Source organism: Numenius arquata, chromosome 2, assembly GCF_964106895.1.
Source record: "Numenius arquata chromosome 2, bNumArq3.hap1.1, whole genome shotgun sequence".
NCBI classification, from domain to species: Eukaryota; Metazoa; Chordata; class Aves; order Charadriiformes; family Scolopacidae; genus Numenius; species Numenius arquata.
Window position 1 is genome coordinate 127,796,831 of NC_133577.1, and position 23,768 is coordinate 127,820,598.

The 23,768-nt window shown below is 46.8% G+C and overlaps 1 protein-coding gene across 1 annotated transcript in view; it reads right to left on the reverse strand.

Annotated features, from left to right (window-relative positions):
• LOC141478752 (store-operated calcium entry regulator STIMATE-like) overlaps positions 1 to 23,768 on the reverse strand; it is a 38,571-nt gene that overhangs the window by 12,002 nt on the left and 2,801 nt on the right. The window contains 3 exon segments of the mRNA XM_074167741.1: positions 8,856 to 8,977; positions 10,785 to 10,880; positions 12,265 to 12,313. Of these exon segments, the coding sequence (XP_074023842.1) occupies positions 8,856 to 8,977; positions 10,785 to 10,880; positions 12,265 to 12,313 (267 nt within the window).

Consider the following 23,768-nt stretch of genomic DNA (forward strand, 5'->3'; position numbering starts at 1 on the left):
TTCAATATAAGAAGCATAAATTTTCAGTCCTAAACAGAATTTTTTTTTTGCTGATGAAGTGAAGGGCTGGTTATGTGACACTCGCTGTCTGAACAAGAGACAGGGGCTCCATCACACCAGGTTTCAGAGCAATTCACTCAAAAAGAATCGATGCTAATTAAATATGAATGTTTCCAATGGGGTACTCACCAAGTAATAACTAAAAAGCATATTTGTATTGTTAACAACGATAATGGTACCATATCTATTACAAGTGCTTGCTTCAGCCCTCTGTAAGCGCCCTGCCAGCTGGTTATCATCTTCCCAGGCTCATCAGAATCTCTCAGGTCTGCAAAACTGAGCTACAGTATCTGGCTTTGGGAAAGCAGCATTTTCTCTTACCACTTGAATATAAAGATAAACCCTGGCAACACTTGTTTCCAGCATAATCGGGCCATAATTTGTAATTGCATCTGTGCAGGAGATCCCAACCCACCGTGAGATGCTGATGCTCGGCCCCACTGCCAGGTAGCAGTGAACTGGGAGCTCTGCCCCACTTTTCTCTCCATGATACTGGTGAGACAAGGCGGGGGAAGACAACACCAGCAGTTTGCAAAAGCACATTTATCCAAACCACCCCACAAACAAATCCCCAGCCAGAGAGCCCAGCAGTGCATACCAGGATTTAATAAGAGCTAGTATCCAATCAAGCCCAGCTCTAGGGGAATCTGCTTTCCAGCAAGGGAAAAATGGGTTTCTGTGTATATTTGTCCTCATTTTGTCATTTATTAGTGATGATCCGAGGGCTGGAGCACCTCTCCTATGAAGGCAGGCTGAGAGAGTTGGGGTTGTTCAGCCTGATGAAGAGAAGACACCGGGGAGACCTTAGAGCCCCTTCCAATATCTAAAGGGGCTACAGGAAAGCTGGGAAGGGACTCTCGATCAGGGAGGGAGACCATAGGACAAGGGGGAATGGTTTTAAACTGAAAGAGGGGAGATTTAGATTTGATATTAGGAAGAAATTCTTTACTGAGGGTGGCGAGACACTGGCCCAGGTTGCCCAGAGAAGCTGTGGATGCCCCATCCCTGGAGGGGTTCAAGGCCAGGCTGGATGGGGCTTTGAGCAACCTGGTCTAGCGGGAGGTGTCCCTGCCCAGGGCAGGGGGTTGGAACTGGATGATCTTTAAGGTCCCTTCCAACCCAAACCATTCTACGATTTTATGATTAGCAATATACCAAAACATTTGCAAAGCTACAGTTAAGAATAGAGACATCCAGCTAGCGTCTCCACGCCAGAGACCTCAGAGCTATCACCTTGCATCCCAGCTTTTTAATTGCTCAAGCCGTGATTGAGAAGGAATCAAAGGAGGGGAGAGAGAAGAACCGGGAGGCCAAGGGTGCAGAGAGGCAGCTGAGCTACGAGGACAGCAAGCAGAGCGTGTGCCAGGCCAGCAGGGAACCGCATGGAAGGAGGGAAGGAAGAGGGAGCCAGGAAGGCTACGTGTGAGTGCAAACAGCAGAGCCCGCAGAGGATCTCAGAAAGCACATGTCTCCGCTCCCTGGCAGGCAACAGCTTAATGGGTGGTCTGCAGAGGAGACGGGAGCTGTGTTAGAGGCAGCTGGCAATTCAAGGCCAGTGTCAGAGAGGCTTTGATCCTCTTGAAGCACGGACCACCTCTCCGGACAGACTCAGGTGCCCAGTTGTCTTTGGCACAGTGAGGCTTTTTGCCCCATATGCCAAGACCAACCAATTGTCCCACAAACCCCCAGGTTACCATCACCCATCAGAGCTCTGAATATAAACAAAACAGGAAAACACACACATCCATCGCGTCCTTCCTGCATTTGAACTCTTTCCCTTTTGCTCTGTGTTGTCAGCTGTGCTCCATCCCCCGTGGGGAGACAGGACTAGCAGCCACAGCAGCCTTTGCGAGTTGGCTCTTCTGTGCAGCAGGCACGCTGGCACTTGCCCAACGCTTCCCATCTCAGCTTGCCCAAGAAGCAACAGCAAGTTTGAGATCTCTCACAAGTACCTGCTCCCTCACACCTTTTTGGGGCTAGGAGATCACTACCATTCATCATCACAAACAGCTATTGTTCTTAATTTCGTACACTGTGCACTTGACAGCTCTAACCCTCACGGAGCCATCTTTACAGACAGGTTTTGGCTAACCAAGCTGACACACAGACATTAGAAAAGAAAACCTGCTTCTTAACCCACCCTAGGCATGGACTTGCCTATGTCTCCAAGGTTAATAGCTCCTCACCCAAAAAGTTGTCCTTTCAGTTAGCAAGGAAGCTACCAAATTGTTCTTGATTTTTTTTGAGGTTTGACAACCTTTGGAAAAGGAAAACCTTTTCTCCCTTCACTAGAGGCAAGTTTCCACTGCAAGATCCCACCTAGGGAACTCCACTTCTGAGACCAGAGGTCTGTCCCAGTTAGGCCAGCTTCACTGGCTAGAACGTACAGTGTACAGCAAACCTACCAAGCAAGACAGACCTGCACCCCTTACTACCCACCACATCCCACCTCATCAAAAGTGCCTCCATCACAGCATGGAGCTTCAAATATTCATATTTCCCACTCTGGTCTTTTCTGCATCACCTGCAGAAGGTGCTGTGAATCTCCTCCACAGTTAGAGGGACATCAGCACTTCTTGCATGTCCAGGGTAGAAAATGGAAGGATATGGAGACCCACAAATTTGGCCATCTGCTCTATCACTTTAAGCAGCTCAGAATTGCTACTGGTTTGCGACCTCTTCCTCCTCCTTTTCCATTCTGAGCTTTGTTTTCAAACTATGGGATGAGATGTTTCTGTACAGGAATCCATCCTAAAGCACAGAATTAGACATGACTTAATTTCCACCCCTGACATGAAGATCAGGAAGAGGCTGTCTCCACAGCTTTTTACTGCATCTTGATCTCCCAAGGACAGGAGGTTGCTCAGCACCAAAATAACTCAGGACAAAGATGAAAATGAAACAGCAGCATGGCCCACAGCACTACAAGGATCACTTCAGCTATAGACAGTGGCTCCTTTCTTCTCCACCAAGCAGGTCAGCTGGCTGCTCCTTACCGCAGTAGGTTTGAAGTCACCCAAGGACCATCCATCCACCTCAGAGTGGCCATCATCCAAGTCTAATTCACTGCTAATTCATCCAACTCTGACTAATGGCAGAAACATACAAGTCACCACCTGTTGGCATCTCATCAGGGAGGAGCGAGCCTTTGGTATAGTCACTAGACAAGCCCATAAGATGGATTGGCCACATCATATCCTCCTTTAAAGGCTAGACGATCTTTAAAGGTCTCTTTCAACCCAAACTATTCTATGACTCCACAGTTAAGAAGCGAGGCTGGAAAACTTGAGCTGATCCCAGCTAACCACACACCTCATTTAGGTGCTGGCTTCCTACAGCAAGATGGTCAGAGGCATCCTCAAGATGCAACTTAATATCTTTAATGGATAATGGACAGATAAAGTGCTGTCCAGAGGTGCCCTGCTCCATGGATGGGAGAGGCTTCTCCTTACATGAAGTGTTTTCATTACATAAATCTAAGTGAGTGCCTACAAGACTGTTTCTGCCACACAAGATTGCCAGCTAGCAAAAACCAATCTGCTACCTGGAGGCTTAAAATAAATAAATAGATGTCCTCCCCTTTGCTGTGTTCAAGGTTTCTCTTTCCTTGTAGCAGAGTAGGGAACAGGTCCAAAGGATCTTTGCAGCCTCCACATCACACCTGTTAGTAGATAACACATGTCACAGTCCCTTTGAACACCTCCGGTTTCTTGACCTCAGTCCTAGTTGGAAGGTAACCCAGACATCTCAGCCCTACGCAGGGACTCTACCACCAACCTCTCCTTTTAGCTTAATAAACACCCTTTGCTCAAAACTTCTTATAGCCATCTCCCACCCTGATACAAATAAATATCCTCCTTCCCCCCAAGGATGCACACACTGTGCTTAGACCGTTCTCCTCCAGCAGCGTTGCTGGTGCTCCCCACCATCAGCAATACCTCCTCGGTGCAGACCGAGGACTACTGGTGTCCCCCCCAGCAGCCTCACACAAACACACGTCTCTCTTTCCCCTTGTGCGTGGGAGCCCAATTGCTCGCGCAGCGAAAGCAGCGCTGCTGGAGGTATTCGAGTTGTTACCACACAACAGGATTAGTTTTAATCCAGGCTGTGTAACGTACCGAGCTGTCAGCATAGCCCACATGTTCCTGGCAGACAGCTTTATTTACGGTCTTCTGGGGACTGTGTGGGCAGCGAGCAGGTAGGGAAAAGCTTAACCACAGCCAAAGCAGAGGGTTCAGGGCGGTTGAGGAAAAGCAAACGTTTGAAAGCACTGAAAGTTGTACTGGGTGACATGGAGGGGATAGAAAAAGTCCCTAAAAATCTCTTAAGAGGTACCCAAGTGGTACCTCCAAAACCAAGGGATCTAATTATCAGTGCCAAGTGCAGAAGAGGATAAGAAATAGCAATAAAGCATCAGAATTGCACAGACGTGCTCACTGTGAGGGGAAGAACAGGTTTTCAGAGATTGGGACCTGACCCACCAGGGCAACCATATGTGTCCAGTGGACATCCCACACCCTCTCTGGCATGTTCTGCATCTGAACTACAAGAAAACGTACAGCAGGAATCAGTCCCCAGCTTGCACCACCACTCTGGGTCTTCCATCCCTGGAGATACTGCTGTCGCAGTGGGGTAAATGCTGCTGCTAACAGCCAGATCCAGGAGGTTCAAAGGTTTGCACCCCGGCTCAGAACAAACACTCGACCACTTCAAGATGATCCTCAGTCCTCTCCATACTTTTTCCCCCCTGGTCCTAGGGGTGGAAAGGCCAGGCTCGCTGAGGACAGGACAGCCGCTCAGGTTAGAGCTATTTTCAGCTGCATTTCCTCAAGTGTCAGCAGCCAGCTCCCTTGGCTGCTTCAGGACGTGGGAATATTTGTTATGGAAATTTTGTACAACATCACCACAGGGCCAAAAGCAGCCTACACAGGTCCTCAGTTAAACTCAGCAGCTGGCACAGAGCAGATTCTCCTATAACTAAATTTGACCAGCAGAGTTTAACAGGCCACTAAACAGACTTTAAAGCCCTCCAAGCAACATGCCTTTCCATTTCCAGACAGTGAATGCGCACAAAGTGTCAAGCTTAGACAAGTCAGTGACCATAACCAGTCATACACAAGTCAGCATCCAGATGGGCCTCCAGAGAGGCATTTTCAAGCAAGAACACCCTCTTTTTCTCCCCATCATTTCTTAATGCTCCTCTTCAGCATTTTACTTGCATTTACTTGCATGTTGCAGAAATCGTCTCTTAACGCAAATTCATAGCGTTTGCTTATCTAAAAGAAATATTCCAGTATTTCTAAAGTAATACTTTAGAGTTATTAGACACATGGAATGGTTTAGTTGGAAAGAACCTTAAAATCATCTAGTTCCAACCCCCCTGCCATGGGCAGGGACACTTCCCACTAGACCAAGTTGCTCAAAGCCCCATCCAGCCTGGCCTTGAACACTTCCAGGGATGGGGCATCCACAGCTTCTCTGGGCAACCTGAGCCAGTGTCTCGCCACCCTCACAGGAAGGAATTTCTTCTTAATAGATAATCCAAGTTTCCCCTCTTTCAGTTTACAACCATTATGCATCATCCTATCCCTCCACTCCCTGATCAAGAGTCCCTCCCCATTTCTCCTGTCACCCCTTTAGGTACTGGAAGGGGCTAAAAGGTCTCTCCAAAGCCCTCTCTTCATCAGGCTGAGCAACCCCAACCCTCTCAGTCTGTCCTCATGGGAAAAGTGCCCCAGCCCCCTGCTCATTTTCATGGCCCTCCTCTGGATCAGCATCTACAAGCCGACACACCATGGTCATAAAGACCCTCCCTCTTGGGAGCTGCTTATTGCCATGGGAATGGGTGAGGGAGAAGATGGCTGGAGAGTTTGGAGATGGGGCACAAAGCTGAACCAGGCTTCATCTGCATGCTCTGACTCCAGCCAGCATCTCCCCTGCTCAGTCTGTACAGACCCAGCAGCACCTCCAAGACCTTAGGTATCTGCCTCCCAAGTCCTCTGCAGCTTAAGCTCTGTTCTCCATTCTTCAGAAGTCCCCTACAGGGACTACCTGTAGACATGGTCTGCTGCTACCCTGCTAGAGCAATGGTGCACAGAGCATTTGTGGAGTTCGTTAGCTTTGAGCACATGTAAGGCAGTCATTCTCTAAAGCCTGCTTGAACCAAGATGAAAAATAAGCCTCTCCAATCTTTGATCTCAGGAGCCAAGCAACTGCAGAAGATTTTAAAATGCAGTTTCCTGTGCTTAGATGCAGTCCAAAGAGTAATGAAGAGCTGTTGGGCAAAGAGATAGGAACATAAGCATATAAGAGACTTTGACTCGCCACTAGCTAAAAACCCTAAAACCCAGGTCATTCATGGCTGCAGCAGCCATTGGCTCAGGCACAAGAGAGGCTGATCTCAGCATGGGTGTCTTCTCTGTTTGGGATGCAACAAGAGCTGGAGGGTCAGAAAGGAAGCAGTTGCAACAGATTTGGTTTTTGCTTGAAGACCATGCAGGTATATGGGTACTGGCTATAGTTCAAGGTCAGGCTCAATGGGGCTTTGAGCTACCTGGTCTAGTGGGAGGTGTCACTGCCCATGGCAGGGGGGTTGGAACTAGATGATCTTCAAGGTCCCTTCCAACCCAAACCATTCTATGCTTCTATACTGGACAAAGAAAACAGAATTAGTTCTTTCCCAATGGTTGGAGCAATGGCACTCACCACTCTCTGCAACATGGATTTGCTGCTTTCCTGCCCTTCCTCCTCTGCAGGACTGCAAGAGACACTTTTGCTTCTCAGGAGCATTAAGGAAAGCAACATAAAGTCTGGTACAGCAATTAGACCAGAATGTGAATCATGTTTCTGGAGCCTGTATCAAACTGTACAAAGTTTACTAGCATCTTCCAAACTGCTTTGGAAGTTACTTCACAGCCGAGATGAGGATAGCAGTGTTTTGCTTCTCTACAGCAGGATTGCTCTGGACATGCCACTTGACTCCTGCCTAACTTTTCCATCATGGTCACTCTGGCAAGAGACCTACAGCAACAGCAGTGCTCCGTGGACAAGATATTTAATCCTCAATTCAAGAGCTAAATTCAAGCAACAGCAGAAACTTATTTTCTTTCATTAATGAAAGCAAGATTTCCTCGGAGCAGCGAGCTGCTTCTGTAGTCTGAGCCAGCCTTCACAAGGGGCCAACTACAGCTCAACAGAAGTTCATTACTACTCTGCAAGGTTAAAGCAAGCTGTCAATACACTTTAACATTTCCTTGCTTCTGCTCAACTGCAGACGTGGCACACGAAGCTGAAGCCGTGCCCTGGGATGGCTGCAGTTGGGCTTCGAGTCCTGGTTGCTGAAAAGAGGAAAAACGTCAGTCCATGAACCAAGAACATCTGGACTCCTCTATCACCTCATCTGAACGACTTCAGTGCTTTGTGCTTGGGTCCTCAGCTCTATGAGGAAGAGCCATTAGGAAAGAAGAGAGTCCCTACCAAATCCATGCCATCAGGGTGCTGAACCTGCTCTGGAGACCACTGAAGCCTTTAAAGTCAAATCTCAGGCTTGATGAGAGCCAGCCCTGGCACATCCCATCATTTCAACCCATCTGTTGTCCCATTCCCAGTCCATAGCTGCTTCTGCTGTCTCACAAACACAACCACTGCCTTCATACTGTGCCGTCACCTATTTACACACACTGTGAGCCTGAGTAAGTGCTCACAAGTCAGTGGGGTCTCCACACCAGTCCCAGTTTGGTCCAAGTTCCACCAGCTCAGTTTTTAGACCAGCTACTAAGAACACAAAAGAACGAGGTTACCTTCAGAACAGACTGAAGGATGAAAGTCTTAAAGGTGGGAATGTGATTGGTATGAATAGGATGTATTGTCTAAATCAAGACTGAATTTGTCTTTATATTAGATATACTGTAAAATAAGCAAAGGGTTAATTTTTCCCTTCCTTGCAGCCACGGAGAAGCACTGCTCTCCTGGAAGCTGGCTCTGCTCTTTCTGAAGGGAAGTGCTACCCTCTAGTGGGGCTGGCTAAGAAAGGCTTTTCTGAAACTGTTTTTCTTCCTCATCTCAAGAAAGGAATTGAAGCAGAGGTTGCCAGATCAGGACATCCTTAAAATTGCTTCTTTAACATCAACTAGTAGAAAAACCCCAAACAAACCAACCCAAAAGTCCTTTGCAAAATCAGTTTTGGGGCCAGGCTGTGTCCTGCTGATGCCTAAAGCTCAAGGCAAATGCAAGAACAACTCTATGTTCTGAACTGAGGGGCCAGGAAAAAAATAAATAAAAACCACAGAACGGTTAGAGTTGGAAGGCACCTTAAAGATTACCTAGTACCACCCCCCCTGCCATGGACAGGGACACCTTCCACTAGAGCAGGTTGCTCAAGCCTGGCCTTGAACACCTCCAGGGATGGGGCACTCACAGCTTCCCTGGGCAACCTGGGCCAGCGTCTCACCAAAGAACCCCACAGAAGTCACCACCACTGCACCCAAACACCTGAATTTATCATATATATGTTCTGGTGTACATTATGCGCCCAAGGAAAAGTTCAACCTTTCATCACCAACCTGCTACACCCAAGGAGCCTTAGCAAGACAGCAGGCAGAGCCATCTGCAACCTCCTAGCATCCCAGCATTTAACACACTGATAGCCACCACACTGTGAGCTCCTTGGAGGAGGAATAACAGAAGCAGGCTGCTTGCATGTTTTCTCCCCAAACCACAGTTTCTGCCATTTTTTTGCTCCCCTTTCATAGCTGGGAGCAAACCAACCACCTTTGTGCAGAGCATTTGACACCTACCGTATTCTCCGAAGACCAGGTACTTGCACTTCTTGTGATGCACGATCCAGGAGACAACTTTCACGCCAAGCCAGATCAGCAGCACCCCCAGCGTGGCATCAAGGATGAAATTAATAAGGTAGCTAAGAGCAGAGGAAAATTCAGGTTTCAGTCATGTTCTTAAGTCTAATTCAAAATTTTTTATTTCAATATGAGAATCCATAAACCCCCCTAAGATTAAAAAAAAAAAATCCCCACTTAATAGTCCAAGCTCACTTCTTTCTTCCTTTCTCTTTTGTTGGATTTCCCTATATCCCGAGTTTCAGGAAAACAGAACCAAACATTTTTTGGACTTTCATACAAGGAAATGGAAGCTTGTTGGACACCACAGCTGCCCAGCAAACTGCGCAGCCAAAGAGGCAAAAAGTCCATTTTTCCGAGCAGCTGCAAGATGCTCCTACGAGCAGAGATGCAGACCGTCTTGGGAGAGGCAACAAACCCTGGCTCAACAGTAGGCATCCCGGGGTCCCCAAAACCCTCTGGTTTCGGGTTCCCACTGCAGATCCAGGAGCTGAACCCATCCCTACCAGGAGATTTTTTTCCCGCCCAAGGGATTTGCTTGGGAGCTTTGGATGTTTAAGCCTCACTGGACAGGGTGCCAGAAGCAGGAGACCTGCAGGGACCTTCTGGGGATTGCAGGATCCAAGCTCTAATCCAGGGCTTGGTATTTTAACAAGCTCCAGAGAAAAAAAAAATTCTCTCAGACTAATGTTTTCTGGCCAGTTTTCCATTATTGGAATATTTTCTGCTAAACCAGGCCAGATTTCTACAGTGTGAAGAAAATACGAAGCACAGAGCTACAGGAACGAACTTTTCCTTTTTCAGAACTTGAAACTGCCGCTGAATAAAGGCACTGAAAATAACGACCTGCTTCTGATATCCGTTTTGAAAACACGACATTAATTTTTTTCTACATCCAAAGGTGCAGACTAGCTGATCACAGTTTCCAGTTGCTGAAATCAGAGTACTCCAATACAAACGCGAGGTTCTGGTGGTTTATACTGGGCAGCACACGTAGCGCATAAGCCTCAAAGCCCAGGGACAGGGCTGTATGAGTTTTAAACTGCCTGGTTCAGGATTAAAAGTCAGGCAGCCCAGGGAAACATAAAAAGCACATTAAAAAAAACCCAAATACCTGGAGGGCACAGCACAGACACTGTTTTAAATTAAACCCTTTTGTGCTTATTTAAAAAAGAACAATGACAAATCATTTTAGAGGTTATATTTAGCCCCAGCCAAGGCTGTGTCTTTTTAAAGAAACATATCAAGGTGCAGCACTTGAATATATAAAAAGGAGACGGGCCAGAAGGTTTTCAGCAACGTTTTGACGCCTAAAGGAGTTTCTCAAAACAGGAAAAAGTTAATTCTGAAACTCAATTTGTTGCTGCAAAGTGGCTGGTCTGAAGTAAAGGTGGCACTTCTACCTGAAGTCCAAAGTCTGGCTTAGAAAGCTCTTAAACAGGGTTATACATCTGGTAGGTGCAACTAGTTCTAAAAAAACCAAACACCAAAAAACATCCTTACATTGGACACACAGTTCGGAAAGCATCCTCAGCGCTGCTCTGAACCCAGCCAGACTGCAAAGTCTGGTGTGCAGACAAACGGCACGTTTAATGGTTCCAACTGCATAAGGACCACTGCAGCTTTTTGCAGCATCAAAAAGGGTTTTTAATAACGAGACACACCACAGTTGCGCTGCCTTATCTCCATCAGACCAGGAGACTACAATGACCAGGGGACAAGCCAGAGGCCGAAAATAAGCTCAGCGTGGTTTATCCCCACCTAGGGCTTTAAATGGATCAATATCCATCCTATACGACATTTTTTCAGCAGGCTTGCTTCTTCCTTTTACAGATGTAGGACACGAATGCAAACACGTTGTGTACTTACACAAAGCATGAGTCCTCTTTAGTGTAATGCGACAGAGTAACGTTGACAAAGTGGATTAACAAAGCACCTAGACCTTGCTTGAAGGTATCAAAAAACCTGGAAGGAAAAAAAAAAAACACAAAACAAAAAGGCATAAAGATCTGTGCCCTGGAACACCAGCAGCCACCCAAGTGAAGGCCCTGCGTGGTTCTGCTTTCCAACCAAGATGCCCAAGAAGTTGTATGTGGTGGAGGCGGACAGTTTGGCTGACTCCAAATACTTAAGAAAAAAAAAAAAAGACAGCACTTCAGCTTGTAGCAGCTCAGTCTTGAAGATCTGCACCTGACACTTGCTGCTGAGTTTTAGCCTACAGCAAAGGGCAGTTCGCCTTCCAGCACCCAGCCCAGCCTCAGCTTCTCCCACCAGCAGTAGGTGCAGGGAACATGTTCAGCAACTTAATTTTTGCACCCATCTATAGAATCATAGAATGGTTTGGGTTGGAAGGGACCTTCAAGATCATCTAGTTCAAACCCCCTGCCCTGGGCAGGGACATCTCCCACCAGACCAGGTTTCTCAAAGCCCCATCCAGCCTGGCCTTGAACACCTCTAGGGATGGGGCATCCACAGCTTCTCTGGGCAACCTATTGCAGTGTCTTGCCACCCTCACAGTAGAGAATTTCTTCCCAATATCTGATCTAAATCTCCCCTTTCAGTTTAAAACCGTTCCCCTTAGTCCTATCCCTCCACTTCTTGATCAAGAGTCCCTCCCCATGTCTCCTGTAGCCCCCTTTAGGTACCGGAAGGCCATTATAAGGTCTCCCTGAAGCCTTCTCTTCTCTAGGCTGAAGAACCCCAGCTCTCTCAGCCTGTCTTCATAGGAGAGGTGGTCCAGCCCTCTGATCATCCACTGGGTATCAAATTGAATTCCTGAATTATTTTACAGGGAGAACTAAACTGAGGATGCTGACATGTTGGCTGGTAGGTCCGTGCTGCCAAACCAGCCTGACTGTACCCTAATCTCACCCATGCACCCACCTCTCAGTGTATGGCAAATCCTACAGCACAGAAGTGCTTTGTAGCGGTATCCCAAGCTGACAACAATATCCAACCACCTTCCACCAACGCAGCCAAATGCATTGGCTGGTCTATGCCAGAGCTGGGTCAGGGGACACCAAAATGATCAATTGAATTTAAGAACATAACATGACCCTGTCTGGGAGACAGCCCATATGCATGTATGCCAGCAGATCAGAGAGGACCATATTCCCTCGGTTCAGTCACCTGCAACCAAAACAAGCTTTTCTGGAGGAGCTAGGCAAGGAATTTTGCTTCTAAGGAGCACCAGCTACTTTACGAAGGTTTCCTTGGGAAGTGGCAGCACAGCACTTCCTTTAATGACTAAGTAACATGTAGGATATTCAAAGGGCCTAGAAAATTGTTAGTACAAGAGAATACAATATTAGACACATGGCCCTTTCAATCTCCAAATTAAAAATCTCACCATATCTTCCAGGGACGTCTCTCTTCCTTTGGTTCACAACATCGTTTTACTGCAAAGAAAGAGAGAAAGGTTACGTTAACCAGCAGAGCTGAACCAATACGCACGTGCAATCTGCGTTGATCTTCAATGCAACAGCAGGCAAAAAAAAACTGGAGGACCTTCAGCTTTTGCCAGTTTAAAGCTGAGCAAAGTCAAATGACCCAGCTCCAAAATGACCAGAGACAATGCATGCACCCACAGGTAGGAAGGACGAAGAGCAGAGGTGTTTGTGAGGTTGGCGGGTGCTTCTGGTGTCCTTCAGCAGCAGCATTTTCATGCTGCCATGAAAAGTGACCTGAGGGCAGCTATGGAGGGCTCATCACTACCTACCAGACCTAACAGTTCTTCTAGGTAAACAGAAATTACAGTAACGACAGTGAAACAATATGGACCAAGAGTCCATTAAGCTTTTGAGTCACAGCAGCACAATAAAGCCATATCCTCCTTGCAGCTAACGGGACCAGAGGACCTTCCGCACATGTCCAGCATAAAGGTACCAGTGCCAAGCCCCAAAGCCCTGCAAGCTGTCACAGCAAGCTTGTAAAACTAGTATTAAAACATTATTTCATCACACGACGTTTTGCATGCCCCCTGGCTACCACTGTGGAGCAGGAGTCTGAGACATGGCTTCAGTAAAACCAACCTGAAAAAGAAAATAAATATTTGAAGCAAGTCTTCCTTCCTTGAAAACACTTAAGGTCAGGTTGGACAGGGCTCTGAGCAACCTGATCTAGTTGCAGATGTCCCTGCTCCTTGCAGGAAGTTGAACTAGATGGCCTTTAAAGGACACTTCTAACCCAAACTATTCCATGATTCTTTAAATGAAGTCCCTGTGGCCATAATGAGTTTGCTCCTTGCATCACCTCAGGTCTGTCCCCTAAGGAGCCCTCCAGTGGCGTCTATGGCAATTGCTGGTCTGAGCTCCCTCCTGTTACTCTCTGAAGGTAACTGCAAGTTGGATTTTCACCTAGTTTTGCTCAGAGTGGGGTCTGAATATTGCAGAAGCATCTCAAAGGATCCCAGTTAGTTTGTCAGAGATTTGATGCTCCTTGGGTTCAACCAGCTTTTCCATGCACAAACAGGAGCTGCTAATGGAACAGTACCAAGTACCACATCCCGTGCAGAAGTCATCTCTTGACTGTTTTGCTGTCAGTTCAACTAGGAGCCCATTTTAGAAAGTACCAGCTACCAGGACAACACTTCTCCTTTCAAACTTACAGCTATCGATGCTCTGGAACAAGCTTTTCCACCACATTTGCCTTATTAATTAGAAGAAAAAAGGGAAATTGGAAAAAAATAGTAATTCAGTGCATCCTCTCTAACTCCTGACAGTCCAGCCAGGGATGCAAGCAGAGCAGCTGCTTGGTGGTGCCATCTAGCGAAACCAGGAGCCTGAAAGCAGGACAGGTGTACAATGTACAACCCTTTTAGGGAAAACACCCCAGGAAAATATGCTTCTATACATCCCAGCTGTGCCTGATACCGGCAGATCACTGCCACGAGCACTGAAGAGAACACAAACTGCAAGAGTTCAAACAGACAATTATTTAATCTATTTTATCATCACTAACTCTTCACCCTTGGGAACCCGGTAGGCTACTTCACTCCTTTAAAAAAGTGACCAAAAAGGCTGAACAGACACACACCATCCCGCTTCTCGTGGCTATTACTTCTTCATCCTCCCCCAGCGACATTTAATCAACCGCTGCCTTCACATTTACAACCAGCAAAGAGACTTTTCTCACTGCTGACAGTTCTCAGCACGTGGGGACGCTTCCCAGGACAACTTGGGGATATGAAGACAGGGACCAAGAGTGCCATGGATGAAAGCAGGGGCATTAGAGCCACGTGCTTCTGCCTGCTCTCCAGGGGGAAAAGGAGATGCACTTTTATAGACATGAGTTTCCTTACTGCCCGTGGGAGGAACAAGGCACAAGCAACATCTCTGGTCTATTTTAGATCACCAACGCTGCTGATAGGGCCGGCACAATTCTAAACATAACTTGGTATCCAGCTCTCTACCGAGATTTATATTCCACCCACTGGTCAGTCTTTCAGCTAACGAAACTGCTGAGAAGCTAACAGCTTTTTTCCAATTAAGAACTACCCTTTCAGAGCCAGGAACCGATCTAATCCAGACACACCACAGTAGCCGGTCCCATGGGCATCCCATAAAACACCCACAGGGAATCTGAATGACTTGGGTTATAACCTGAAACAAGGGTTTTTCCCTCCCCTGACCTGTGGGGAAATACACAGCTTTGACAGCACAACTCGTGCAGGCTCCACGTACCAGAAGGCAAACCCACCTCCAAAAGCAGAGTCAGCAGCAGGCTCTGGAAAGGCTAGGAAGCAAAATCAAAAACATTGGCTGGATACAGCCGATTTCCAAAGGAAGGTCTCTCTGCTGTTCTGCATCCAGACAGTAATTAACTGATCTGTTCAGCCCAGTGGTACCTGAGCACCCAGCCTCCAGCTGGAGCCCCACCATCTGCCCTGAGGGACAGCCTGGGCTCCTTCCCCTGGGAACCGTCTGCCTGGTCCAGCCTGGAATGATACAGGAACTGCCCTGCCAGGGACCTTGACATCTTAGGAGTGTGTTACAATTTAAGAAACCCACAACTATTTATTGTCATTTAGATCATTATTCTTCTACCTGATGACCCCTCCCCACCTGGGAAGGAGAATCGGGGAAAAAACAAGGAAACATGAGGGTTGAAATATAAATAGATTTAAGAGGATAAGACTAAATAATTAACATTAATAATAAAGAATCAGTATTGATTCCCATACCAATATAAAATACATATGGATTATAATCATCCCATTCTATCACAGGAAGCTGTGCGTTCCCGGCAGGGACAGCAAACGTGGGACACTGCGAGCAGTGCGACTTCGGGAGGAAAGGAAGGGCTCAGGGGTCCAGCACTGAGGCAGGAAGTTCTCTGGACCGCTGCTATTGAAAGAGAGAGATAACTTTGCAGCAAACTTTCTAATTTATATTGAATGCAATGCTCGTGGTATGAAATAACCCTGTTGGCAGCTTGGGTCAAGTGCCCAGGTCTTACTACTCCTCATCCCTGCACCTGGCAAGCTGGAAAACACCGAGACCTTGAATCCCACTTAGCACAGCTGGCTGTGAAGTAAGTATTTTCATTAATTCAGACATCAGAGTCTTCTAAAAATGCAGTTTTCCCAAGCATTAGAAGAAAAAATAGCCCTGTGTCGCTCAAACCAGGACAAAGAACAACTTTGTACTTCTCTTACTGTGACAGACTGATACATGAAAACACAACCCCAGGACTTCAGTCAGGCACATGCAGGGTTTATGGTGCCACCCTCAGGGCCACAGAAAAGCAGCACTCCCATGACCTGATCTGCTATTGCCATTAACGGGTAACAAAGCAGCCGTCACACCAGGTTGTACCAAGCATCTCCACAGCAGTTTGTGGCTTATCCCTGTCCAGAAACAACACCTGGTTTCCCTTATCCACCTGAACCCCGCGATGAGATACCCCCACAGCAGTGACTTCCACCAGCCCAAACGAGGTACACTGTCACCAATGCTTTTCAAAGGGCTACTTGCACTTCACCCACCCACAAGCAAAAGCCCCATGGACCAACCAAGCCGTTTGAGTGGCCAGAAGTATTTAAACCGAACCTAACAAGCTTGCTCAGCTCCAGGGCAAAGAGCACAGTGCTGCAGAGGAGCTGTTGAAGGGGTCTGCAGGCCACCAGGCCAGTCAGTTGACCACTAGCCCAACTGCCAGAGCACCAGGGATGACTTTCATTACTGCCTTAATGAGAAGCGACATGTTATGTATCTGCAGCCACTCAGGCTAGAAATACAGTAATTCAGTGTGATAAGATGACAAGTGAGAGGTAAGAAGTTAATGGTGTGGTGCCTTGTTGAACACAGCTTGTCATGCCTCATTAGATTTAAGAGAGTTATCCGAGACTGTGTAATTATCAGAGACAGTAAAACTGTTGTATTAAAGATAAAAGCTGGTATTATAGAGAAATAATTAACTGCTTAATAGGGCATTTACTGTGCAAAGCTGCAGCAGGCTGTCTCCAAATTAAACCAGACATCTAGCCAAGATTACCAGAGCTTAAACAGGCAGCAGAGTTGTTTGGTCGGTATGACCCAGAGGTTAGAGGTGATGCTAAATCCACATGAAAGCAGCACCAGGTCTCTGAAAACTCAAGGAGCTGATGAAGTCCTTTTTGAAACAGCACTGCTGCTTTTGTGCTTCGGGAAGCACAGTAGGGCTCTGGAGCAACAGGCTGAGCAGCAACCGCAAAGTGTCCCTCTCCTCTTCCAAGCCCTACAGAGAGCCAAGCCATGGCATGCTCAGCCAGCCAGGGCTGGAGAAAGGCTGAAGACTCCTTTGCTCTTCTCAAAACGTGTCTCCGCTCACTGGGGTCAACTCAGTTTTCAGCTAGCTGTAGGCATGGGTTTGCTACCACGGCTCGGGCAGATCAGTCCACCCTTAAAATTTATTTTAAGAAAAGTTGTGCATGCTTATGGATGCCTCAAGCAAATAAGAAACATGTGATACTTAAGTTCTAGCACTTACAACCAATCAAAAAAAATGAGCTTAGTGCACATGGAGCTGCACAAGATGTGAGAGAGCCCCCATCCAACTAGATTAAAAGTGGGATTGATCTGCACCAGAAGACATCAGGAAATTTTCTTACCAACACCACTGATTACTTTAACTCTGCTTCCCTTCACAGTTTTGTGCATTCATAAAGCAAGCTGACTTTGGTGAGGAAGCAATCTTCCTGCACAGCTCTACAGCTAAGCAATCCTCCCAAAGTGCCAGATACCTCCAAGCCTGGTCAGGGCAACAGTCTGACCTTTACCAGGTCAGGCCAGAAAAGTGCAGGTCCCCCAGCCTTCTGGCACGCATTTGCTTCTCACAGACCCACATGGTAGTCACTGCTTTTCAAGTCTTTGCAAGTACACACACAGTAAGGACTCCCGATCTCATTTCGTGCCTCTTCACATCATCACTAAATGGGAAACTAGTCCTAGTAACACACGAAGCAAGTAAAATTCACATGAACCTCTAGGTTGTCTCCCCACATCTTTCCAAGGGGGAAAAAACTCACCAGTGGAAGCACAGGCAAGCATTCAGACAAATCTTTGGAAAGAAACAACAAACCCCAAAGGTGAATGCAGGTTGGCAACAATTGCTCCAGGGTTGACTTCAAGCAGGGAAGCTTGAGAAATCAGCCTCAACTCACATTTCCACTGGTGGTGTAAAGTCTGGATGTTTACAGCATGTTTAAGGTGAGTCCTAGCTAGCATTGATGGCCCACCAAGTTGCCCCTTTTATCGCAGAGCAGAGCTACTTGTGTTCTGAAGAGCAGCAAATCTGGGAGTTGTGTCAAGTCAACCACCTCTTTGATGGCACAAAATCACCCAGCAGTGCTTCCTGCTGCTGCTGAGACACCACAGGTTGATAGGAGACGCTGGGTGAAATAAAGCTCTTCATGGCTGAGGGTCCTTGTAACAGAGCTGGATGCTATAGCAAGGACTATTAAAAAAAAACAAAACACCAAAACCAACCAAACAAACCCAAAGTTGCTAAAAAACCAAGCTGCTGAACAGAGAAAGATGGAGACTGCTTGCCCAGGTTCTTCCTGCAGGACCCAGCCCTGCACTGAATCTATTCCAATCTGATCCTGGCTTATTCCATTTAAATTCCAATGAAATCCCAAGTGGGTGGATGTCAACAAAAAAATAGTTCACACTGTAGAAATGAAGCCTTTCTGAAGGAAATGCAAAGATAGTCCTCAAGAACAACAAAAGGAAGCATCGTGAAGTCCCAACTGGAAGCATACAGGCTGCTCCAAGCATGGAGGTGAAGTGCTGTGTGATCATTTAGAGTTGCCACATGGTCCAAAGCGTCTCAGGAAAAGGCTGGGCAGATGGGAAGATGCTCCTAGAAGAATCAGGAGAAGGGGACCCAGGTCCATCCCATCCAATAGGAGCAAAGCACCACTGAGATGACAGCCTGGTGATTGGTGTCCTCATGAGTTACCACTCTCCCCCTACTTGGCTCCACTCCAGTTACTGCAGATAAAAAGAGATGAAGTTAAACAAAAGCAAAGGAAGACGAGTGACAATTTGAGAGACATACCCTGCCCATGGCTGAGAAAGGGCAGGGCAGGAAACAAAAATACTCCCAGGCCCTTCCTCTTCAGTCAGGGACAATAAAGATCATATATTCCCTGAGGGTACCAGGCTGGATGGAAGTTGGACATTTGAATAAGAACCTGTGAAATGTAAAAAAAAAAGTTTGGGAGGAGAGCTTTTCATTAGATAGATTCATAGATCTGTAAATAATAAGAAAACTGAAATATAAAAGCTCAATGACAGCTTTTTTTTTTCCCCAGAGTAATAAGAGGTAGACATTTGTTATAGCGTTTTCTTGATGCAGCAGAAAGGGGAGAGCTCCACCTGCCCTAGACACATATAGTTCCCTGAGCCTGTAGCAATGCTGTCCCACAGTTTGTGTTTTTAAACAAATTCCCCAGTTATTATAATCGATTAAGACAAGCACAGCACCGACCACTCAACTCCCTCATGCTGTTCCTCACCCCATTTATGGTGGAGCATTCCCACGTGCCACATCCTCCCCTCGCATCCATTGACCCGACGTTGCATTCAGACAGCTCTGCTGCAGATGGGTGTATTGGCACCTCTTTTGGACATAAAAGCCTTAATTCAGGCAGAATCAGCTGCAGTAGCAACTAGGTACTGATTACCAAAACAGACTACTAAATCAGGTGTCTACAAAATTAAAGGGGGAAACTTACTTCCCTAGGAGAAGCTTAGGTGTGCTTGGCTGAGTCAGATCATCTCCTTGGCGAGTCCTACTGCAATCAACCGAAGGGTCCAAAAAGTTGAGGTTTGGAAGGGAGACGTTGACTCAACAGACAAAGCTTTTAGGGCTTGATTTACAGGAAATGCAAGCCCGACCCCACCGAGCTCAGCGACAGGCCTCAGAGGATAAATACTGAAAATAAATCTGATACTAGAAGTACTCAGAGAAAGTGCTGCAGGTTTAACACACTTTAATCGTGAATGGTCCACCAAAAATAAAGGCTGCAATGCCCAGAACTGGTTACTCTTGTTACCTGCTTTTAACAGAAGGGCCCATCTTTGGGACAACATCACACTGGCAAGAGGGTCAGGACTTTATTTCTGGCTTTTGCAGAAGAGGACTCAGAAGGTCCTGGGAGGAAACAGAAGCTCTCCCCCTGCCCAATCTCTGTGTTATTTATAGGCAGTACAGTCTCCAATAACACATTTCAACCTATTTTGCAGGACACACCCTTTCTCAGGGTTTTTCCAAGCCCCAGGGAGGAAAGAAGCCAACATGCAGGATACAAAGGCCAAAACCCTGGGGTCTGCCCTATTCTTAGCCCGAGTGTGCAGCTCCTCAGACGGCTCTGACCTGCGACACAATGGGAGGAAGCAGCAGCCACCGTTTGCAGGGAGCAGCCAACCAGCGAGAGTTGTCTCACCGGTTTAAGGAGACAGACTGCTACTGACTTACATCCTCTAGTCTGCAGCAGATGTATTTAGTCATTCCCTCCCAAATAACCTTGTACCAACACTTCAAGAGTGTAACCATCTGTAGCAAAGCCAGCAGAGGAGATACTTTAAGGAAGGAATAGAAATGGAAGATATGTTCTAAGTTATCACAGAATGGTTTGTGTTGGAAGGGACCTTAAAGATCATCTGGTTCCAACCCCCCTGCCATGGGCAGGGACACCTCCCACTAGAGCAGGTTGCTCAAAGCCCCATCCAGCCTGGCCTTGAACACTTCCAGGGATGGGGCATCCACAGCTTCTCTGGGCAAGCTGTTCCAGTGCCTCACCACCCTCACAGTAAAGAATTTCTTCCTAATATCTAATCTAAATCTTCTCTGTCTTCCAGTTTGAAGCCATTACCCCTTGTTCTATTGCTCCCCTCCCTGATCAAGAGTCATCGTCGTCCGTCCCGTCCCCCCCCCAAGCTTCTTTCCTGGAGCCCCTTTAGGTACTGGAAGGGGCTATAAGGTCTCCTGAAGCCTTCTCTACTTCAGGCTGAACAACCCCAACTCCCTCAACCTGTCATCTCCGGGTCTACAAGACATGAGGCAGTGGGAAAGCACATAGACTGAACTAGCTACTACTGTAGATATCCAACTATTGATGGGCTGCTCTACAGCATCTTTCAGATAAGAAGTGTTTATTCTGGGTGAGTGCTCTGACATGCAAGAGGAACATGCATGGACAGCAGGCACTCAGGAAGCTGCTGCTGGAGCTCCCAGGCTGATGCAGGTGGACCACAAGAAGAAGAAATAATCCTGCTTTTTCCTAACAAAAAAAAAAAACAACCACCAAACTTAGACATCTTTCCTCCCTGAGATTTCACCTAACAGCTGCTCTTCATCCCTTTTTTGTGTAGTTCCTGATGTTATTTAGCCCATCTATTTGTATTCCCCGTGCAAATCCAGAGTCATCTGCAGGTCCAGTGCAGGGGAAGATCTGGAATCCACAGAGCAGCACCATCTCCCCATCATCCACCCTGCAAGAGCCTCAGCTGGAACATTCATCCATCTGGGGGCCCTAACCACTGAAATGAAGGCCACATCATACTTTGCCATGGTTCTCAGTTGTAAACTCTACCTTCTATGTCTTGTTTCTACACGGATTTTTACAGCTGTCATTACAGCCAAGTGCCAGGTGGTCATAAACCATAGCTTTGAGACTACAAGCATCAGTCACGCTCTGCACATTGAGGACAAGGCACATTATTTGATGACACAGTAGGGCTTACAGGAGACTTGGAATGAGGCTGGGCTCTAGCCCAAATAGATTGTTTTATTTAGCTCTGCCCTGGGGGAGGCAGTAGTGACTCTCTCTATACAAAGCATCACTACATTTCAAGTCAGTCCCTTGAAAAAAATGGGGTTTAGACAAGGAACACTTTATCTTAAGACCATAAGATCTGAGATCATTGAGAGAACACCACCTGAAGAATGAAGTGATGCAACTGGGCTAGTGATTATCACCAAAGCCTATCTGCCACAATGTTTTTTCACAAATGCTGTTTAAGAAACACCTGGAATTTTAACAGACTCCACCTTAAAGCTTTACTTGCTCCGGCCCTGAATTACAGAAGACTAGTTTCCCTGTAAAGTTTCTTGTACAGAGTTAAAAGACACCTGTAATATCAACTATTCTCCACCTGTGGCAGAACTAATCCAGCAAGGTACAAGTTGTTTCGCAGCTCTTGGGTTACAGATAACTTTTCTTTCTAATTTGCCAGCTGATTTCATTTCTCAGCTCACCCAACCCATTTGTTCCTTCAGGAACCGCCCAGTCGTCGCTTAACACACAGCTTTCACCACTGGGTTCAAAAGGTGACTTCCAAGAAGAGGTCACCGTCATCACCAACGGCTGAAATTCAAAAGCCTTGTAGAAAGCAGCCTTCAGCCTAATGAAGCACATCAAGCGTCCCGCAGACCTTCCAGCTTACAAAGCCCAACACGCGTTTTCAAGCTCAGCCGGTTTTCAGACGTACTGAAGCAGAAGAAAAACGTCTTGAGAGTCCTGCCATATGTAGCTTTTTGCTTAACTCGCAATCCTACATGTAAATGGGCTATTAAGCCCCGTGCCTGGCACCTCCAGAGACACAATTAACCTTTGTGGTTTTGTTTTCCCCTAGAGGGAAAAAGCATCTGCAGCGGTGAAGTTCCCATTTAAATATACATGTGTGTGAATAATCCAACACGGTTATGCATTTGTGTTAGAGGAAGCAAAGTCACTGGAGCCTGTCTTGGGCACGGTAAACCTCTAGCGTTCTCGTGTCCCAGGCAAGTTTATTTCAAAACAGAACGGAAGTGTGGACAGATCAAGGGCTCTACCATTTATTTCTTCTCTTTCCTGACATGGGCTCATACGGGAAATAGTGCAGCAATTCCAACTATGTGTAGCAACAAGCCTGAACTTAGCACTGGGGCATGATCATACTATAGTTTGGGTTGGAAAGGACCTTCAAAGGCCATCTAGTTCAACCCCCCTGCCACAGGCAGGGACATCTTCAACTAGATCAGGCTGCTCAGAGCTCCATCCAACCTGACCTGCAATGTTTCCAGGGATGGGGCATCTGCCACCTCTCTGGGCAACCTGGGACAGTGTTTCACCACCCTCAGTGTAAAAAATGTCTTCCTTATATCTAATCTAAGTCTCCCCTCTTTTAGTTTAAAAGGTTCTTGTAGTAATAGGCCAAGGTCTACTAAAAAGTCACAAAAGGTTGCTTAAGTTTGATTTATCTGATGGCGATGACTACCGCAGCTTCCACCAATCTGTCTCAAAGTTCAGATACTTCCATTCCCTGGGAGACTGTTTCCTATTTTTACTAACCAATTGCCCACCATCCTGGAGAAAAATGTGTTGGAAGGTCAGTTGGTAAATCTCCAGGGACCAGGAAAACATGGACCACAGAGCAAGGGGGTACTTATGGTCTTTACCACGATCAAGACGTTTTCAAAAGCTAAGCCGAAAACCAGGTTTCGCTGTGTGAAGTGGGCTATGGAGTTCAAACCAGTACAGCTCTCCTTGCCTGGCAGCATGAGCTCTCTCCAAGAGCTAAGTCTATTTTGATATCTGCAGCGTAAGTCCTACTAAATCTCAGGCAGGGCCTCAGAGGGCTGCCAAGAGAGTTTCAGGAAGAGAGGATGTTGGAAGAGACTTAGATGTTCTTAGACATCCTCCACACAGTTTGTCATGGGGTAGAAAACAAGTAGGCAAACCTCCAAGGAAAGACTCTTCCATTCACAATGAAGAAAAAGATCCTTTAACTCCCAAAATCAGTTTCTCTTGCACTCCAGCTACTCCACAAAGGTGGCTATGGCTAGAATTTCTACACAAGATCTCCCTTCATGTCATAGGCTTTCCTGTCCAGGGTGCAAACCTGCACAACCTTTGCTAGCGCACAGCCCCTTCCTCAAGAAAAAGATTTAAACAAATAGCAGGGACTCAACCCCCAAATCACACTCAGCATCTGCAGCTGCAATAACTGCAACATGCTTCCTCTGCCCAGCTGAGTGATGCTCATTAAAAACTACTTCAGATGGGATTGTGCAATTATCCACTCTCCTCCCTGTTGTGACCTCCCTAAGGGCATGTCATGACTTGCCCCTAAGGGCAAGTCCCTGCCCAGGAAACGATTACCACACACACACAGCTGCTAGGATTTACTGCTCCTCCTTCGAGTGTTTGTGTCATAGCTCTCGTAGCAAGTGTCCTTACAGCCAAAGTGCCTCCAAAGCCACCGCAGGCAGGTGGGAAGGAGAACAACTCATTTTCATTTCATTACCAAGTGGGGGAAAGCTGCACCATGCCAGAATTAGGGTCAACTACAACCTCAAAAGACCTTGATGGGAAAGCAAGAGGGT